Source organism: Aptenodytes forsteri, unplaced genomic scaffold, assembly GCF_000699145.1.
Source record: "Aptenodytes forsteri isolate BGI_AS27 unplaced genomic scaffold, ASM69914v1 Scaffold255, whole genome shotgun sequence".
In the NCBI taxonomy this organism is placed as follows: Eukaryota; Metazoa; Chordata; class Aves; order Sphenisciformes; family Spheniscidae; genus Aptenodytes; species Aptenodytes forsteri.
In genome coordinates this window covers 3,497,599-3,516,103 of record NW_008794888.1, presented here as the reverse complement: position 1 = coordinate 3,516,103, position 18,505 = coordinate 3,497,599, and the positions used below count along the sequence as shown (strand labels likewise).

Here is an 18,505-nt window from a genome sequence, read left to right as displayed (position 1 = left end):
AGCGCCGCACATGCGGCTCGGGCCGCCTGCCCAGGCCAGGGTTGTGGATTCAAGCGGACAAAAAGCTCTGTATTAATCTTATTTTCCATCTGAAAACACTTTCTCATGCCTACGCTCCAGGTTCTTCTATCCTAAAAAGAACCAGAAAATGACACGGGGACACTGGAGGTGGGAGACCAGTGATAGCGCAGTCCGTGTTCACAGGCTTGCTGCTCTGTCCCTGGGCACCCCTGCTTTTACAGACCCCCACTCAGAGACTTGTTTTTGTAGGTAGGTCAGCTTGTCAACTCGAAGTCATTTTACATTTTGGCATGGAGAAAAATAACTGCCTTCTTCCATTTTGTTCATCTCTGTCTTCAGTTGAATATTCACGGGAGCTGCCCCACTCGGGTTGAGTTTCAGCCTTACGGAAGATATGAATAGCAGAGGGAAAGTGGAAAGCAGAACATCTGGGTTAAAAATAGACTAGTTTTACCGTAATCAGCAGGACAGTTCGTTTTTGATCTGCATAAGCATGTTTCTGCATTGTTCTTTATGCATAGCAGACAAATATATAAATGCATACATAAATGTATAAAAATAAATGTACAGTGTTGGAGCATAACTGAACTGAGCCTCTGTTCCCGCATGTCCACCTCAATTGTGATACAAGGATGGAAATGGAAACCTCTGGGCTTGGGGGGAGCTTCTCACTGGTAGTTTGGTAGAAGAAGGAATTGAGAAGCAAGGGAAGCCGAACACTCAGAAAGAAGCAGATAACTGAAGAGGTTTCTCCCAGTTTAACAGGCGATAAAAATTTCTGGCAGAGAACAAACAGCAGGAAACATTGCTGAACAAGCTGTTCTAGAAAAGACCTGACTTTGCAAGACAGAGGGTTGTAACTCTCAAGGAACCGTAATGTACCTCTCAGGAAAGCTGCAGCTTTCAGAGAATTTTGCATTTTGAGAGAGAAGCCTGTTACTGAGCCATTTATGAAAATCTGGCCACTCGGAACTGTCTACATCTCTTTAGGAGTATTTGGCCACCACTTTGAATACTGAGCTCCAGAAAAGGGCTCTCTTGCTCCAGAACCTGCTTCTGGGTCACACTGAGAGATCGCACTGTGTTTGTGGTACTACATTTAAAAATAAGGGTGCCAGTGAGCAAAAATGAGGCTGCTCTGGGCTGTGGGAAGGAGCCCCGCCTCAGGTGGATTTTTCTGCTCATTTCAGTAAGATCAAAGTAAGCACGTTCTGATTACAGATTCCTAATAATGAACATCTCAACAATGTGTTTGTAAATATTTTACTAAATGCAAATTAGCAACTTATTAATTCTGAGTAGTTTTCCTTGCTTCTTTTTTTCCTTTGGTATTCAGATCTTCTTCTTTGGCTAAACAGTTTTTTACTGTCTTGGATCTATTCTGTTCTTACTAAACTGGTAAATCCTTTCTAGTGCAGCTGCAGTTATACTGGCCTGGGCATTTATAGATAAGCTATATCTACTTAATTAAAATAAGACATCTTTGCTGGCATGGTGGCTTGTAAAACCAACATGGTTGGCAACATTTTCTGAAGTAAACTTGATGTCATAGTTTATATTATCTTGCACATTAAATTGTATAACTTTCCAATTTTTATTTATGTATTTATTTATTTATTTATTTATTTGAAACTTTACCTGTTTTACTTCAAGGCATTTGCTATAATGTTTTGGCTCCTTTATTTCATTTTCTGTCTGGAATGCACTTTTTGTAAATATTTTTCTCTTCATTTCTCTGTCGATTTTTACTGTTGAATTTTTACTGTTGCTATAAATTGAGCATGTCAATGATCTGTTCTCTTTCTTTTTGTATATACTTGCACCCATATATATATATATATGTGCACTTGCCTGAGCTGATCTGCCTTTGTTGTTTAAGTACTCTACACAGATGTTCAATACCTTCCCCTGTCTTTGCTTAGACATTGACTCAGACTTCTGTAGGAGGCCTATACACAGATATGAACCCAGTGTGTGCTCATGGCCCTCAGCCATAAATACAAGTCCTCATCAAATTCACACTAATTCTGTTTTCTTACAAACCCATTGCTTTTCCAAGGCGCGCACACAGATCCAGTGTGTCACGTGCTCAGTATCTTCTCACACAGTAATTTCCGTTCATAATCTGAAGTCTGAGGGCAGGTCTCATTTTTTTTTTCCTACCAGCCAGAATGGGAATACCAAACCAGAGAACAGCTAGGAAGAAGAATCAGGACCAAAATTGCTTGCAATAGCCGTGCCCAGCAAGCAAAACTTCCATCTTTTTCAGAGGCACCGTCCTAGGTCCTGTTTAGCTCTGAAAAATGACAGTTCCCAGGCATCTGGGGTCAACTCCCCAGTTTGTATTCATCTTCCCTTTCACTTAAAAGTTTTCCTGTTTACCCTAGACACAGAACTACTCTCATTTATCAGTTCTGCCACTCCAGTTACACCTGGCTACAGGCACTACAGGCACTGCTTCCACCTTCCCTACCTCCTCTGACACATCCCAGCCACGCCCAGCGACACCCCTTTTCCTTTTGGCAGCTCTGCCTGCGTGTTCCTGTTACACCACTCCATCCTCCCGTGCTCCCAGGCAATCACTGCGGCTGCCAGGCTCTGCAGTTTCGGTCCCTGTCAGCCCGCATCGGATATGACGACCCTACGGGACAGCTTACACTGGCCAGCCTCAGGTTAACTGAAAACCCTAGTTGCAAACTGCCGGTTTAATGTTGACGAGTCAGAATGTGTTTTTCTAAATGTGACTCTTAAGTTTTATTAGTTAGCCGTTCATAGCTTTAGGCTGGAAACTTCTTTTTCCAAAATGAAAAACTCCCTTGTAACGGTGACACCAAGAGCATTAATACAGCCCTGTGCTTCCCAAACTCTGCTAGATAGCTGCTATTCCTGCATGGACATGAAGTGGAGAGAGTAACTACCTACGTGGCTGTTACTGTGCCACATGAGCCGCCTTTTGGGGAATCCTCACCTTTCCAACCCCTCCGTCAGTCCTCTCCCAGTAAATGCTCACTTGACACAAATCCAGAATGGTTTGTTAGAATATAGATGCTTTATTATTGGATAGAATTTTTACTGTTGCTATAAATTGAGCATGTCAGACTGGCTGTTGATTGGCAGAGGTATCAAATTCAATAGCAGACAAATGTTTATGTAATCCATCCGACGCAGCATTAAAGGAAAAAATCAAATATGGCAGTACTTGCAATAAAACAAAACTGGGTAATGGGGCCAGAACTGCCTCTGGCCCATCCTCATTAGTTTCTCAAAGCCTGTCCTCACCTTATCCTTTCCCTTTGAGAACCTTGGCACAGCCGTACCTGGTATGTCATTCATCCTTCCATGTAACACAGTCATTTTTTTGCCATTCTTGTCCTTTTCTCACAAGGGTTCCCTTTCCACACTTACCCGATACAGTACTGCATACAAAATCTGCCCGGCTTACCTGTATTTTTCCCATATTCAAGGCTCCTTACCTATTTTTTCCCATATTCAAGGCTTTTAAGGAAATCCTCACTTTACTAATACGTACACACTAATACCACGTGTTTCACATAACTTTAACTACCTTGCAGCTAAAACAAAAAATACACGTACGCTTATAAATTATACACACTGCAGTTCCAAATGCCTCTCAGCAGTGGGGCCAGAAGGACATCGGTAAAATAGAGGGTGAAAGAGTTCTTTGCAGAATCCCAAATGTGCTGTCAGCACCTCTGCAGGGAACGCCAAGAAAGCAGAGAAGTGGCTGTGGCTCACGCTCGCCCTTTGAACATCCTCTCTTGCACTCCTTGAGGAGAGGGACACTACCATGTTGTGCAGGGAACAGTCCTGGATTTTTCCTCGATCGCCTTTTGCTGAACTTCTGAGAAAAGCCAGTGTTAGGTCAGGACTTTGGATCGGTAGAGCAAAACTAAATCACACTGGGACTGTAGAAAGGGGAATTACATGCAAAGAGCAAATACTCAGTTTTTGTCTGCAGTCTTCATGCAGCTTTTAACCACTTCTGCTCCCAGCTGCCCCACATCTGAATTTGTTGGCCTAGACAGCCTATGCCTAGAGATATTTTGCAGAGTATTTCTGTCCCTGTTAACTAGCGCAGGTTTACAGAGCTCAGAGCCGTAACATACAGCTGATCCACTGGTTAAAGCATTTCAAGAATTTGTCATGTAACTGACCTCACTGTTTAACTTAAATCTTCAACTCTGGCAAAGAAGCTAATTTGTTGCTTAAATTTTAAACATTTATGTGCTTATAATGACTTCAAGCCTTTGTATATGCCCACCTACATCTCTAAGGTAACTGAGACATATAAGTACTTTGCTAACCTGGGGCCAGCATGCTTAAAACATACATGGCTGCCATCAAGGGAGACTTCCATTGTTAGTACTATTATAGTGAAATCAATAGTAGAATAAGACAGACAATTTTTGCAAAGGTTTGCTACAAAAGAGTAGTTAGTGTATTCCCAAGAAAAGCTGTTAATATTAATTGTAGACTTGTTTACTGAACAAACCTATGACTCATTGTACTCAATACCAGAAATTACACATACTGTGATCAACAAATGTTATACTTTTTAAATAAACCAATAAAGCCATCATTTAATTGCTCAGCAGACATTTTAGAATAAATACAAATCCCATAAAACTTTCACAACTTTTGTTTCATGGTCTAAATGCACCTGAGAGACTGATCGTTTTCTCTGTGTTTCTTAATCATACGCAAACAGGTTTGTAGGCAAAACCGTTCCTGATTTGTTTGGCCAGATGTGTCTTCTACCCCGTGCTAACCAATTCCTTAAGTACAACCCCTCTTCATTTTATGAGAACAAAGCTTCGTAAATCAGGGTAATAGGGAATAACCAGGTTCCACTAAAATAAAAAATGGGAGTGGACATTGATTCTGACAGTGAAGCATCGAGGACGCTGATTTTTATCAGCTCCAGGAAAACTGATGCTTTCAAGCACAAGTCCTGTGTTGTTCCCTCCACGTCTGCATGCCCACGCTGCCCCACGAGCCAGCGCTGGCAGTTTGGCAGCAGAGCTGCAAGGCAGCACAGCAGGAGTCCAAACCTGCAGTTGTTGGTCTCCAGTGGCCACCACCAAAACACCTTGCCAGGTCCCATTGCCTCTCTGTGCATCCTGCTGGTTTAATGGTGTCTGAAACGTCCAGGAGCGTGTCCATGAGCTGGGCTTGGCTTTGGTATAAACTGGAGCGGGCAGAAGTGAGGGTAGGGCATAGCCTTAAGCTTTGTTGTTTACTAAGAGACTAAGAACAACAACTTAGGAAGGATAGACAACCGCTAACAACGTACCATCAATCTAGTCAGGAAAAAAAATTGACTGGGTGTAACACTCAGAACAAGCATATACATTGCAGAAATTCTAGGGCATAATGTGTACCCGGTGCTGACATGACTTCACAGGTTGGGAAGGGGTGTGCCTTTGCACCTCGTACACTCCTTCTCTGCAGAGGTGATCTTTTTTTCCAGCCACGCATACACATTTAGACTTAGAAATCCTACAGCTAATGGAAACATTTACTGCGCTCATTAGAGAATACGCACACAGAGAAACCCAAAGGAATTTTACTTTGCCTCTTTAACCAATTTCTTGTCAGGTGGAATAATTTTTGCATTAGATATCTTACTTTGTATTCAATAAAAATGCATAGACATTTATGGGTTTTGTTCTCTTCAATATTTTGTTTTGTGGTAAATCTGATACACAGTCGGTCTCACATTTGAGGTTTTAAGAACCAGGATTTAAGAAAGTCTGGAAGCCAGAGCTCCCATTGGCTTCACACAGCGGTAGAATCTGTATTCATTACTTATATAATTATATTTTATATTATATCCACACACACATAAGGGTAGGCACCAGGGAACAACTTGTTAAAATTTCTGCTCTCTTCTCTGAATTTTCTGCTCTAAGACAATCGAAAAAGAGAAAATATTTTTCCTTTGCATCTTTCCATGCCCAAATTGAAAATTTGTTAACAAGCACGAGGAATGAAATTAGATTGATAAAACCCAATGATCTTTAGTCAATACTCATTTCAGGTAGGAGGAGAATAACATTTGCTGGTGGATTGTTTTCCTGTGAAAGGACTGGGCACGTTTGTGAGAATAGCGTCATTTCTCCGCAGGGAAATTCTGTTTGCTAACATGAGGCTGAATTTATCATCAGATGCAAATGTGCAGTCAAAAAACTTAAATGCTTTAATTGCAGTAGAGTAGATGCTCTGACTATGAGTCACTGAAAGGCTCTAATGACTTTCTAACCAGTGGGAATGACTTGCCACGGGTGCTATTAGACCAGTCAGGCCAGGTATCTTGGCCTTTGATATGGAGAAAGGCAGGAAAGTTCCCAGCTATTCATCTTTCTCCTCCTTTATCTCTTTAGAATCTCAACATGGAAGAACTGAAAATTTAATCTGAATTAATTAAATCAGTTACTGTACAGAAAATCACGTAAACTGAATAAAACTTGTTCAGACACTTTTGTCCTTACTTTGGAATAAAGATTAACTAGATTAAGACCAGCCCAATTCAAAGTGAACGTTGTCTACACAGTTTTCATGTGGATTATCCAGCCCACAATAAATTCCTAGATTTAATTTGGACTTAATTTCCTGAGTGCCACTAGTGGACAAACCCTAAGGGACAGTCCTTCCACAAGCTCTTTTGGGATGCTGACTAATCATCCGCAGTAAATACTATGTTCAGTGACAAGCATCTCTCTGTGATAAAGCTCTGTATCTGCCAGATTCAGAGAACATCGGAAGGGGAATCCAAAACCTGTAGTCTACGGGAAGGAGATGTTGAACTGGTTTCCTGCAGCTGCTGTCCCAGACAGCTTGAAGCAGTCTCTTGCTTGACCGTGGTTCATTTGATTGACACTTTGTGTGTTGGCTCATGACACATTACCACAGAGGACTTTCCCTCCCTGCAGACACTGGTGGGGGGGAAGTGTGTCAAATGGTTTTGTAACAATTCATTGACTTTAAGGATTTCTAGGACTCTTAGCCTGAACTGTTCTTTTCCTGGTTTGATATAGTTTCAGGCTTAACTTCTCCATCACCTTTGAAATTATTGGGAATTTTTTGTTTGGTTGTTTTTTTCCTGTTTGGATTGGGGTGGGTTTGGGTTTTTTTTTCATATCTGTCCTTTTTCAAATCTACCGTAACCTAAAATAGAAGCAACGGAGAGTTTGTTACATGGTAATTATACTATAATTATAGGTCTGATTTTTAAGTCAGTTGAGAGTTTTAGAGAAAACAAGTTTTAACCTCTCACCTGAGAAGATCAACAGGAGATACAATTTGCCTTTGAACTAGAGTTATTAACTTTGAAGCCTGAAGTTGGTGGTACACACTTTTCCAAACACAGGTAACATCCAACTGCTGAACACTAAATAGAAATTTCCTGTTTCTTCATCCATAAGAACTTGGTTTTATTTACACTCCTACCTATTCTAAATGTGGAAACAGTAATGAAAAAACCCACCGTTGAGAAAAGTTACCCTGTGGAAAAAGGCATTTGAAAAAATACATCATGCCTTGAGAACTTCATCTATCTGAATACAGAAATGTCTTGAAATGATTTTAAATTATCTGAAATGATTAAAAATAAATCTAAACTGTAGTGTAAATAGCATGAGGAAGGGAGAGGTTGCAATGAAATTCAGTTTTTGGTTCTCTCTGCTTTTGCATGATAACTGGTAGAAGAGAGAGACTGAGCCAGCTTCAAGAAACGAAGTTCTCATCCACCAAGATCTTTGGAAAGCCAAAGCCTTTGTATTTTTCTACACTACCTGTCATTATTGTGCTTTTGTTGCTGTCTCTCAATATTAGCTGATATGTACGTCAGTGAAAACACGGAAGAAAAGTTTCTAAGCATGAACCATTCCTAAAAACAAACAAACAAACAAACAAACAAACAAACAAACAAACAAACAAACAAACAGCAAATGTATAGACTTTTGGGGGTAGAATACATTCTAAGTTACATGCCATGAGTATACATTATGCAATTGTATCAGTTTCAGCTTTCACAATCCGCTGTGAAATGCAAGAGAACATGATCTCATTGTGTGCCTGGAGGATACAACAGCCTTAAAATACAGTTCTGTCAAGGGTGCAGAGGAATGTTCTCTTCCTCAGAGCAGGAAATTAGCAGACATCAAAATACACGACTATTCATTAGAGGAAAAAAAAGAGAGGTAACTTGCAGATTAAAGAGAAAATAAGCACTTTGCCATGTAGTTCCAAAAAGATATTACTGCTGTTACACTCACAAAATGAATGGATCTTTAGCTTTAAGCAAGTTGTGCAATTTAGGGATCACTGTATAAAAGAATGCCATATGTAATCAATCAGAGTTCCAGAAATGGGTTGCTTACAGCATTCATCCATTAACTCATTTCCTTGAAAAGTAAAAGGATCACAAATAGAAGAAAATCCAGACTTGTTAAATCTCATGTGCTGTCTTAAAAAAGGAGGGAGAGGAGTTATAAAATAAGCTCTAGGTTATGCCAAAGCATGAGAAATTTGCTAAGATTAATCAAATCATGAAAAAAATGACAGACGCATGCTGAAATGGAAAATGAACAATAAAAGTATATTAAAAATGCATTCAGTTTTACAATCTTTATTCAAAGTTAAGCTCTTCCTTTTCTACAGAAACAAGTTGTGGCAAATAGACTAAGATAAAACTTATCCTTTTTTACTTTCAGATTGCGTGTGGTAAGTTTTGTGGGGCAATAATTCCCTTATGCCCACTGCAAAACAAACTTGGACATGTGTATAACGGTGGACAACACATGGAGAGCATTGCACTTAATATCTGAGCCTTGTATCCCAGACTCATTGCCCACTAATTATATTACAAAATGGAGTTGAATGCAGTCTGAATATATACAATACAGGTTATCATGAAACTTTTACAAATCAAATGAAAAGTTATCCACTTAACATACATTACTGAAATTACCATTCTACAGGGTGTAAAAGATACAGCAATACCATAAATTTGCTAATGATTATTCTTTTATTTGGTTTAACTCTTCAGTGAATAGAAGCATTACTATTAAAAATGTTTTGGCCACTCTCGAGGTCCAGCCTCAGGTCAAAACAATATTCATGAAAATAGCAGAAAGACTTTTTCATCCCACTCACCACACGTAAACCCACTCATAATTCAGTGGAGAAACAAAAAGAAAAGAAAATGAACTTTGCTACAAACACTACAAAATAAAAATAACATAGTTAATAAAAAAAGGATGAACACCACTCTTGTTTCTAGGGTGAATGCCAAGTAAGATCTTGAAAGTTCTTGAAATCTCGGGTTTAGTCAAAGTTTATGATCTAAATTAATGCCGTTAAAAGAATGGCTCATATGAACGAGCCTAGTTCTTGGATATCCCTCAATAATAGAGACCTTCCTCACCCAGCCCTTCTATTTCCTCTCTTCTGATGAATTCTTAGTTATTTGAGTGATTTCCATCCTGATGATTTTGAAGGTGCACAGAACATTTATAGTACAGTCAGTCACAGCAGGGAAAAGGAAAAAACATACATGCCTGATTTCTGTACATCTTTGATGATTTGGAGAGAGGTGGCTAGGAGGATTAATTGGACTGTAAACATCATCTACATACCAAATTAGATCTTTGCGGATGATCAGAAGAGGCAAGTGATGGGAAGAGGGTAAGTAGCTTTGTGAAATGAAATCTCCTGTAGGAACAGGGAATGTAGACCACCAAGTGTTTGATATGAAATGTGAACACCACTTTGTTAATAACGTTTGAATACTGAAATGTATTTCAATATTGAAATGGTGACCTACAGAAGGGCTTTCAACACTGATATTGAGCAGCAGAATCAGCCTTCTTAGAAACAGAACTTAAAAGGTATTTGATAAATAGAACAGATTTTTATTGCTTTAAAACTAATAAAAATATTTTCATTTCTTTCAGAGAAAGTTTGTCATTTGATGACTTCTATGTGAAAACAAAAGAGTAACAGATAATTTACGTGGGCTAAATCCAGATTTCCCTAATCCCTTAGGCAATCCTGACCCGAGTGGAATCTGAGGCAGAATCCAGGGGCCAGCTTTGCCTCCCGTGAGTTTATCCATGTGCCAGGGAAACAGGATTTGGTCCCACGTGTAACTTGCACTGACACCTGTGGGAGTCTAGTGGTTGGAAGGGCTGCAGATGCAAGCCTTTGTCTGTGCAGTTTCCCCTATGAGATATGCAGGAATACTGAAAGAGTACAGATGCAAACCTGTAATTAATCTGTTCCAGTTTAATGACAGCCATCATTTCCTTCACACTGCAATCATTTTGTATTTCATAGGTGCTTATAGCATCACTTCTTTTCCAAAGGCATCTGATACTGTTTATTTCTCTTTGCACAGAAATATATACTATAGGTTCTAATCTGCTAATAGACAGTATTAACCAGTTTGTTTAAACAAAACAATCTTTGTAAACCAAAACTAATAGTTTCACTGAAACTAGATCCTCATCTGTAGCCATTGACTCCAGTAGGCTTTGGATCAGGCCCTAAAACAGGCACGGGTCAGAGCTAGCTAATATATCAGTCTCGCATCCAGGAACTGTAGAGGATATAGAGACTGAAGTTGCACAGACTTTGTAAATATTTATTTATTACAAAATGGACATTGAGTTTTTTTAGATCAAATATATGATTTACCATAGGGAATGTACATAATTATTTGCCTGTGACTGTGTCAATGTACCTTTGATTTCTAAGTCTTCTTTTGTAAGTACATTCATATGTACCTTTTGACCATCTGTTCCAGAGTACTAAAACATGCAGAGGAAAAGTGATATTAAAAAGTAAAGTAAATTATTGTTAGCTTAAAATAGCCCAATGTTGTAATTTTTTATGCCAGCAAGTTAGCTGATTTTGGTGGGGCTTTTTTTTTCCTAGTGCTGTGCATGATAACAGCATTACAATGTAAGAATTTATGGGGAGTCATTAGTAACTAGCTAAAACTGAGATTTAAAAAACCTCATTAACGTCATGGAAATTAATATGAAGTGGAATCCCTAGATCTATTTGTTGCTTAGGTTTTTTTTTTTTAAATAAAGCCCCAAAATTGCTGAATATATTATTTCACACATGAATAAATGGTTTGGCTGCTGGGCATTGAAAGAACCTCACAATTTTGGATATATCAACAGAAGAGTACTGTCTTTGTGTGTGATACTGAGTCTTTGTGTGTGAACTTTTCCCACATGTAAAGGGCTCCTGCAACAGTTCATGTGATGGTCCAGCATGCGAGGTTTATTTTGAGTGCCTAAACAGGATGTAAATGGTGAAATGGAGTTCTGGTAATCCTCTGGTTTAAAGTTTCTCTACTGGAGTCTCTAATTTACAAATATTTCTCGTTTGCTCTGGATCCTCTCTGCTAGAATTTAAAGGAAAGAGGAAAAAAAAAAAAAGCAGTCTATGCCTGGAACAGAAAACAACTCTGCAAGTGAGTAAGGGCTTGATTTAGCTTTCCCTGAGATAGCCCCAGGGACTGGGTTCGTAAAGAACAAACGGCAACAAGGACAAGGGAAGAGGGAAACAGGACAAGAAAGAAGAATTAGAGAGGAGGTGTTTCTGTATACCTTAGATACACAGAAGATAGGTAATGACACTACTTGTTTCTGATGAAAAATTATTCCATCACACAGGTGATATGAGGAACCTCTAACCTCAGTAGTTTAAGCAGCATTCATGAAAAAATTATCCTTTTAAATTTAAACCAGCCCGCCAAACAGGCTGGTACAATTACATTCCTAAACACAAATATATGGGATTGTGTGTATGAACGAAGTAGTATACAGCTCATTGTATATACCTAATTTCACAAAAATAGGCTTACATATGATAATTTTTAATCCTCAGTATTAATGAGAAAATTAAAAATATTGTGATGCTACTTTTTTTAAGATGGGGGGCTTTAATATTAAAGGTGGGGGGTTTTTTGATAATTCTACTAACCTTTACCACTAATATGTTATCTATAGTTTTCCCAACACAAGATATATTTTCTCTAACAGAATGATTATGCCACTGCAACGTGCAAACAAATATCACATAATCAGCTGAGAAGAAACAAGTGGGTTTAGATTTCCTGCCAGTAAAACTAAGTTTGTAGTGTTGGAGGTGCTAATAGAAACCTGCAGCCACGGCCCCTTTTTGCTTTTCTTCGTTCTTGTAAGTTACATTTTTAAAAGTGGTTGTTGAGCCTCTGTACAGTGGATTTGTTTCCTAAAATAAACAAACAAAAACAGAAGAAATTGAGTCACGCAGTGTTTAACTCATTTTGCCATCGCTTCAGCTGCAAGCAGATGTAGCTGCACACCGCTGCCTTGAGTGTACCTCTTCAGCAAAGGGATCATTTTGACCCGTGATTCCTGACCCAGTGTTATGATGCAGGTCGTACATGCACCAGCTAGTACCACTCTGCTTCCCAAAGTGCAGGAGAAGATGATTCGTGCTCTACTTTGTGAGAAACTCAGGCCAGACATCTGCCTGGCCCTGCAATTCATTCCCAACAGCGGGCGATGCAGGCTGTCCGTGGAAAAGCTGACACACGTTTCACAAACCTCCTGGGTCAGAGAGGATGTCCTCCTTCTATGGATTTGTCTATAGACATTTTGAATCCATGCAAATGTTTATCATCTAGAATATCTTTGGAAATAAATCCTATGCCTTAACCAAGTGTTGTGTAACGATGTTTTTCGTCTTCTTTGGAGCCTGCTATCTCACTGTGCTTGTGTGGGAAAAGTCAGTGAACAAATGTCCCATCTTCAATTTCCCCAGTCATAATTTTAAAGTCCAATATCACACTCTCCTCCCGCTATTTCTTTTCCCTAGTGAGGACTTGCGGTCTATTCTTTGTGCGGAAGTAATTTCGTACCTTTGATCATTTTAAAATAGCCTTCAGCATCTCGCTTATATTCCAAGCCACTGACATTGAGACCAGTCTATATGAGGCAGCCCAAACCAGTCCAGGGTCAGGAACACGATTCCCCTCACATCTGCCTCCCAGATTAGAGTAATGCACATCATCGAACCATACTTTATCAAATATGTCCGATATAATTTGTGGATCAGATGTTGTGGTTGGACCATTCTAAAAAACACAGATAGTGCCTCAGCAGTGAGGTAGGACTTGTCACGGTCCTCCTGCTCGAGCTCCACAGACTACCATGCATTGGCAGAAGGGCAAGTCCCACCCGGGCTTTTTATCCTGGCCTCTCATCGTTCCCTTCCTATCATTTCCTCTTGCCACAGAAAAGAAAATTAAAATGCTTCTGTCAAGTGTATCCTTCCCTTCTCTCTTACCATAGGTAGCTCTCCCAAAGGATTAAGAAAGCATTCTCAAGTGGCCTTCCCTGTAAGTAACTGGTTTTTCCCATCTCAAAAGCTGAAAGGCCGGCAGTGTCCATCCTTGCAGAAATGTTGCAATCACAGGGCTTTGTACAAGAATGGAGACGGGTGAACAGCAGCACATCGCCTGTCCTCCTGACACCCACCAGAAATGCTTACTCAACACGTTTTTTTTTCAAAGAGCCTCAGAAGTCTTAAAGCTTTTGCAGAAGAGCAAAAAAGTCAAGGGCAGAAAGGAAAGAAGAAAAGGAAATGTGTTATGAGCTTGCATTAGACATCCGCAAGCTATAGATAGAAGATAAAGCCTGAATTTCTCTGTCCTTTTAGCTACATTTTGGACAGCTTACATTCATTGCTCCTCTGTGTGAGTGGGCTCCCATCATGACAGAGGCCATCAATAATCCCTCTTTTCTAAAACGGGCTCTGTTTCTGGGAAGAGGGGTACACCTCTGGTAATTACATAGGCAGCGAACAACTTTGCTAAGATTAATCAAAGGCGAGGTACTAATTAAAAAACAACTAATAAAAAAATGTTACCTACACGCTTTTACATGTGGAAGAAATTAAACCAGGAGATCAAATTCTAGCTATTTTTCATCCCTAAAAAAATCGGGAGTTTACTTTATAGAATACTAAATGTAGTGAAAACCTACCAGTAAAATCTATCAATTTAAAAGAACAAAACCAAGACACAGAATTTTAAAGGCAGTTGTGCATCATGCAACCAAATTAAAGAACCTCATATAAAATCAATGCATTTGACGTACCGTTTGCCATTTAACTTTTGATTTTTCTGCTTCAAACTTGGCCACCTCTTTTCGGTCTTGAACTGACACCAGTAATTTCCATATGCAAAGTAAAACAATGCCAATGAGAAGGATGGCAAGGGTGACACCCACCATTATCATTGGGATATTTGGAAGCTGTGGGCAATCTGTGGAAACAAAATCAATTATGACCATGGATACCCAATCAATACATTTTAGGCAATTAAAAACAGCCAAGAGGCATGCTGGGCTGCGAGCTGTGCATGCCTTTTCCTTCAAGTCCATGTAGTTTTCCTCCTGCTGTCTTGCTAAAGGGTTTGTGAAACTGGCTGAAAAATATTGCATTAAAATGTTAAAAAAATTAATTGCTAACTTCTCCCACTGCTCTTTTACCATGTCGATTAGAAGCTGCTGGATACAGACCCAGATTCTGAAGAGAAAAGTTAGAAAATTATTTTCAGATCAGCGTCAATATAATTCTAAAAAACAGGGCTGAGTTGACAAGATTATGAATTTTACAATGTTACGGCTGAAGCTTCAGTTAACTGGTATTCAGTGTGTTGCAGAGGAAAAGATTCTAGCGAGATTTATATCAGGGTAAAGTCACCAATGATACTGAGAAAATAGAGGAAACTGCATTTCAGTCATTAAAACAATGAGGAAAAAATCCATTAGACTTGCTGAAAATGTTGGACTGAACAATTTCAAGGAATTTGGCATTTCAAGTTCTGCAATAAATTTTATCATACAATATTTCGGAGAGTCAAAATTGAAACTGAAGTTTTTACTTCGCCAAAACACAAAGAAGTTTGATTATTTTAATATTAAAAAGTATTTCTCATGAAAGTTGGTGAATGCTACTGTTTTACAAAATTTTCTGCTAAACCATGGTTTAAGGACATTGAAAAATTAATTTCAGTCTTATTTGGCTTACGTGACTGTATTTCACAGTACTTTTTTGCTTGATGTCATCTTTTAACTAGTTCTGAGGGGTCTGGTTTGAGCAGTGGGTTAGTGCTCTGGCTACTGGTGCCATCTTGACTTTGGTTCCACAAATGAAATCAATTTCTAGAGCATTTCTGAAGGTCTCATCTCAGTTCATGTTCGCATGCATCGCAACCACCACAGCACAATAGTTTCAAGGCCCAGGAGCAGAAGAGCAGATGACAGCGAAGCTGGTTATTGTAGAGTTGTGGGAGAGCCACTACGTAGCGTTTAATGAACTGTGCCTTCCTTAAGATATTTCTTTCACCCTTTTTTTCCCCCAGATCTACTTAAAATGCATAGTAATGTATTTAATAAAGATAAAATCTGACCCTTAAATTCTTGAGTCTTAGGGATGTAGTTTACAAAGGGATGTGCTGCTTTAATGCTAGCTTTACTACAACCATCTTTGCTGTAATAGTAACCTATACAAAACCAGACTACTGTTCTTATGGTAGAAGCTGCTTTTTTGTGCAGTGAAATCACTTTCATTCTCACATGTATGTTAGAGAAAGGCTACACAAAGGGTCAACAACGTAAATGCCATTTGTGCCAACAGAAGGAGGTTACAAATCTGCATGGCTTTCCCTAAAACGTAACTAACATTTAGCACTGAGACACTGGGTGTGTCAAAAAAAAAAAAAAGGGCATTTTTATTGCCTGGAAACTAAACTGTTTGGCAGCTGAGAAGTGGTATCTGTGTTCTCTCCTGTCCCACATGATTAGGAGCTTTTATGAAAATCGGTAGTGAAACAACAGTAAACAAAGAAGTAATGCTGAATGAAAGGATATAAAGAGATCTGTTGAATATCTGTTAGTTATGCAAAATATTAAAAACTTAATGATACTGCAACATTAAACATAATTATAAATATATTTTAGAATTTCATCAGGTATACCCAATCAGATAGTCTTTTGGATATTTGTTCATCTATGAAATATACGTCATTTCAAAGTGAATTATAGTTTTCTCATATAATGCAAATGACATTTGGTATCATCATCTTAAACTGCACAGGGCTTTAGAAAAATTAACTTGCTCTTGCAGCCCAGGGATCATTCTGCCCATCTTTCATGAAAGGCCACATATTTATTTTACTACCGCATTAAATAAGTACTTGAGGAGGTGCTCTTTTGGCTGGGCAGAGGAGAGCTACAAAGCCAAGGAGGTGCAGTGCTGCTTAAGAGAGCTCAGCTTCCAGATAGCTCACCCTGTCTGTGTTTTTAAATTCATGTAGAAAAAGCAACATTCACTGCTTACCTTTCTGTTCTATGCTATGAATGACTGTTCTTCCCTGGTCATCCATAGCCAGTAGAAATGTGGTTATACATTCATTTTCCCCCCGCAAAGAGCAGGGAATGGATTTATCCTCTGAATAATCTGCAGAGGGAGGGGGAAAAAAGTCATTCATCAGATCAAATGAAACTCAACATGTAGTAACAAGAGAGACCGCTGGCATCATGTTTGTCACAGCCTCGTCTGTGGATGGTAAAGAGTGAAAGACGAAAGCAGAAATACCCTCAGAATTTCTACTAAATTTAATGACTTTTCTTCCAACCCAAGCTTTGTTTTGTTTCTGATTTTTCATTTATATTTCCGAACAACTGATCCGGGTGTTGTCAGTCTGCACTGACCATCTAGTGCACCTTATTAAGCTAGCGTACTGTGAATTTCAATGAATTGGAAGTGCTTCCAAGATGCGTAACCACCAGCTGTCTAGGAAATGTAGTAGTCCCCAATTATAGGACAAAGTAAACAGTATGTTCTCTTTGGTTTACAGCTACTCCTACCGTGTCTAGATTATGTTTCAGAAGTAGATATACGTACATCAAACAGCAGTGGATACTGTTAACAGGGCTGCCATTTATTTCTTCCACAATAGCCCTCTCAAAGATTAGCGTGTCCAGTACTGTCACAACAGTAAATACAGATTAATAACAGAAAACTGCGACTCTGGGATCTTTGTAATGTGATTCCAGAGGAAGCAGATAAAAAGTGACCTGAAATGACAGTCTGCCCCCATTTATTTGTCTCTCCATTTAATGTAGATCTGCACAAAAACTTAATGCATTTTTTTTCCCCAGATGATTCCTAACTGGGAAACCTTTTCTGCTGAGAAAAGTTCATCCAAAGGGAAGAGGGAGACAGGAGGAAGCTGACTGTGAGGGATGATATAAAGCAAATAAGACGATCAAAAATTGAGACCACAGGTCCAGAGCCAGAAATGCCGTAATTTGGAGCGTAACCATTATATAATATTTTTACAGAGCAAAAATATCTGACCTTATAACTGTGTGCAATAATACTGCTGGGGCTGAACATTTATTCTGTTTCCATATAACCCATGATTTGAATAGCACTGGAAATCTGGGTGTGCTTTTCAATACATTTTTAGAAAAACCTCTCAGGTTTTATTTGTAGAGGTAAGAAAAAACAGTAAGCTTCTCAAACATTTCTTAAAAAATAATTGTCACTCTCCATTATTTCTTACCCATTCAAAACTCTGACTGAAATTTCATGGGCAACTGTGCTAAAACTCTTATGACCTCAAACTTTAATATGAAGAGTAATGAAATATAAAGTAGGAATCAGAGAGGAATATGGATTTCAAAGAAACCTATGATACATAAGGAAATAAGTGCTCACTTTTTTTTCTTTTTTTTTTTCTTTTCTTTTCATATTGCTTATTATCATAGGGTTTGGTCTTACAGAAAACACTATTAAAGACCATAGAAAATATGAAAGTATTAATAGTTGACTACCCTACAGTCCTTTTCTCTGCTTGTTGTAAAAAGAGAATCACATCTGGTTGGATTTTAATGGAAACATGCTCTTGATTTGTGATAATCTTGTATTTAACCTGTTGCCTGTCTTTGGTGGCAGAGCAATGTGTTATCTATCAAGGTGACAGGCAGAAAAGACTTGCTGATTTAACAAGATTTGCTTTTGTTAGAGGGCCCACAAACTGCAGACTGAATGTACTGAATTAATGGCCCTCATTGCCAGGTCACAATTCCAGTAACACTGTCACAAGTTTTGCAATATTTGTTTTTTCCCAACTCTTTTAAGCAAGCAGATCCAAAGGATATTAGCTTGCTTTTTTTAAATAAAAAAAGAAGGAAAAGGGTAGTTGTTAGCTATCCTGAAGGCAGAGCAAAACTTGCAGGCATAGTCCAAATATCATCCAGAAGGCAGTAACTGCAAATATGTTAGCTATTTTTAAACTGTAATTTTTAATTTAAGACCATAAAAGGGGAGCAGAAATCTGATTATGCGCAAGGATGTAGAAATAAAAGCAAAGATGCCAGTTCAAGCT

General features: G+C 38.8%; 1 protein-coding gene across 1 annotated transcript in view; it reads right to left on the bottom strand.

The window, feature by feature from the left end:
* Window positions 1–8,658: 8,658 nt before the first annotated feature.
* ITGB6 (integrin subunit beta 6) overlaps window positions 8,659–18,505 on the bottom strand; it is a 52,962-nt gene continuing 43,115 nt past the window's right edge. Inside the window, exons 15-17 of the mRNA XM_009274913.2 lie at window positions 16,450–16,569; window positions 14,205–14,371; window positions 8,659–12,312 (exon numbers count right to left, since the gene is read on the bottom strand). Coding sequence (XP_009273188.1) covers window positions 12,211–12,312; window positions 14,205–14,371; window positions 16,450–16,569 — 389 coding nt within the window. The 3' untranslated portion in view covers window positions 8,659–12,210. The remainder of the gene's footprint in view (window positions 12,313–14,204; window positions 14,372–16,449; window positions 16,570–18,505) is intronic.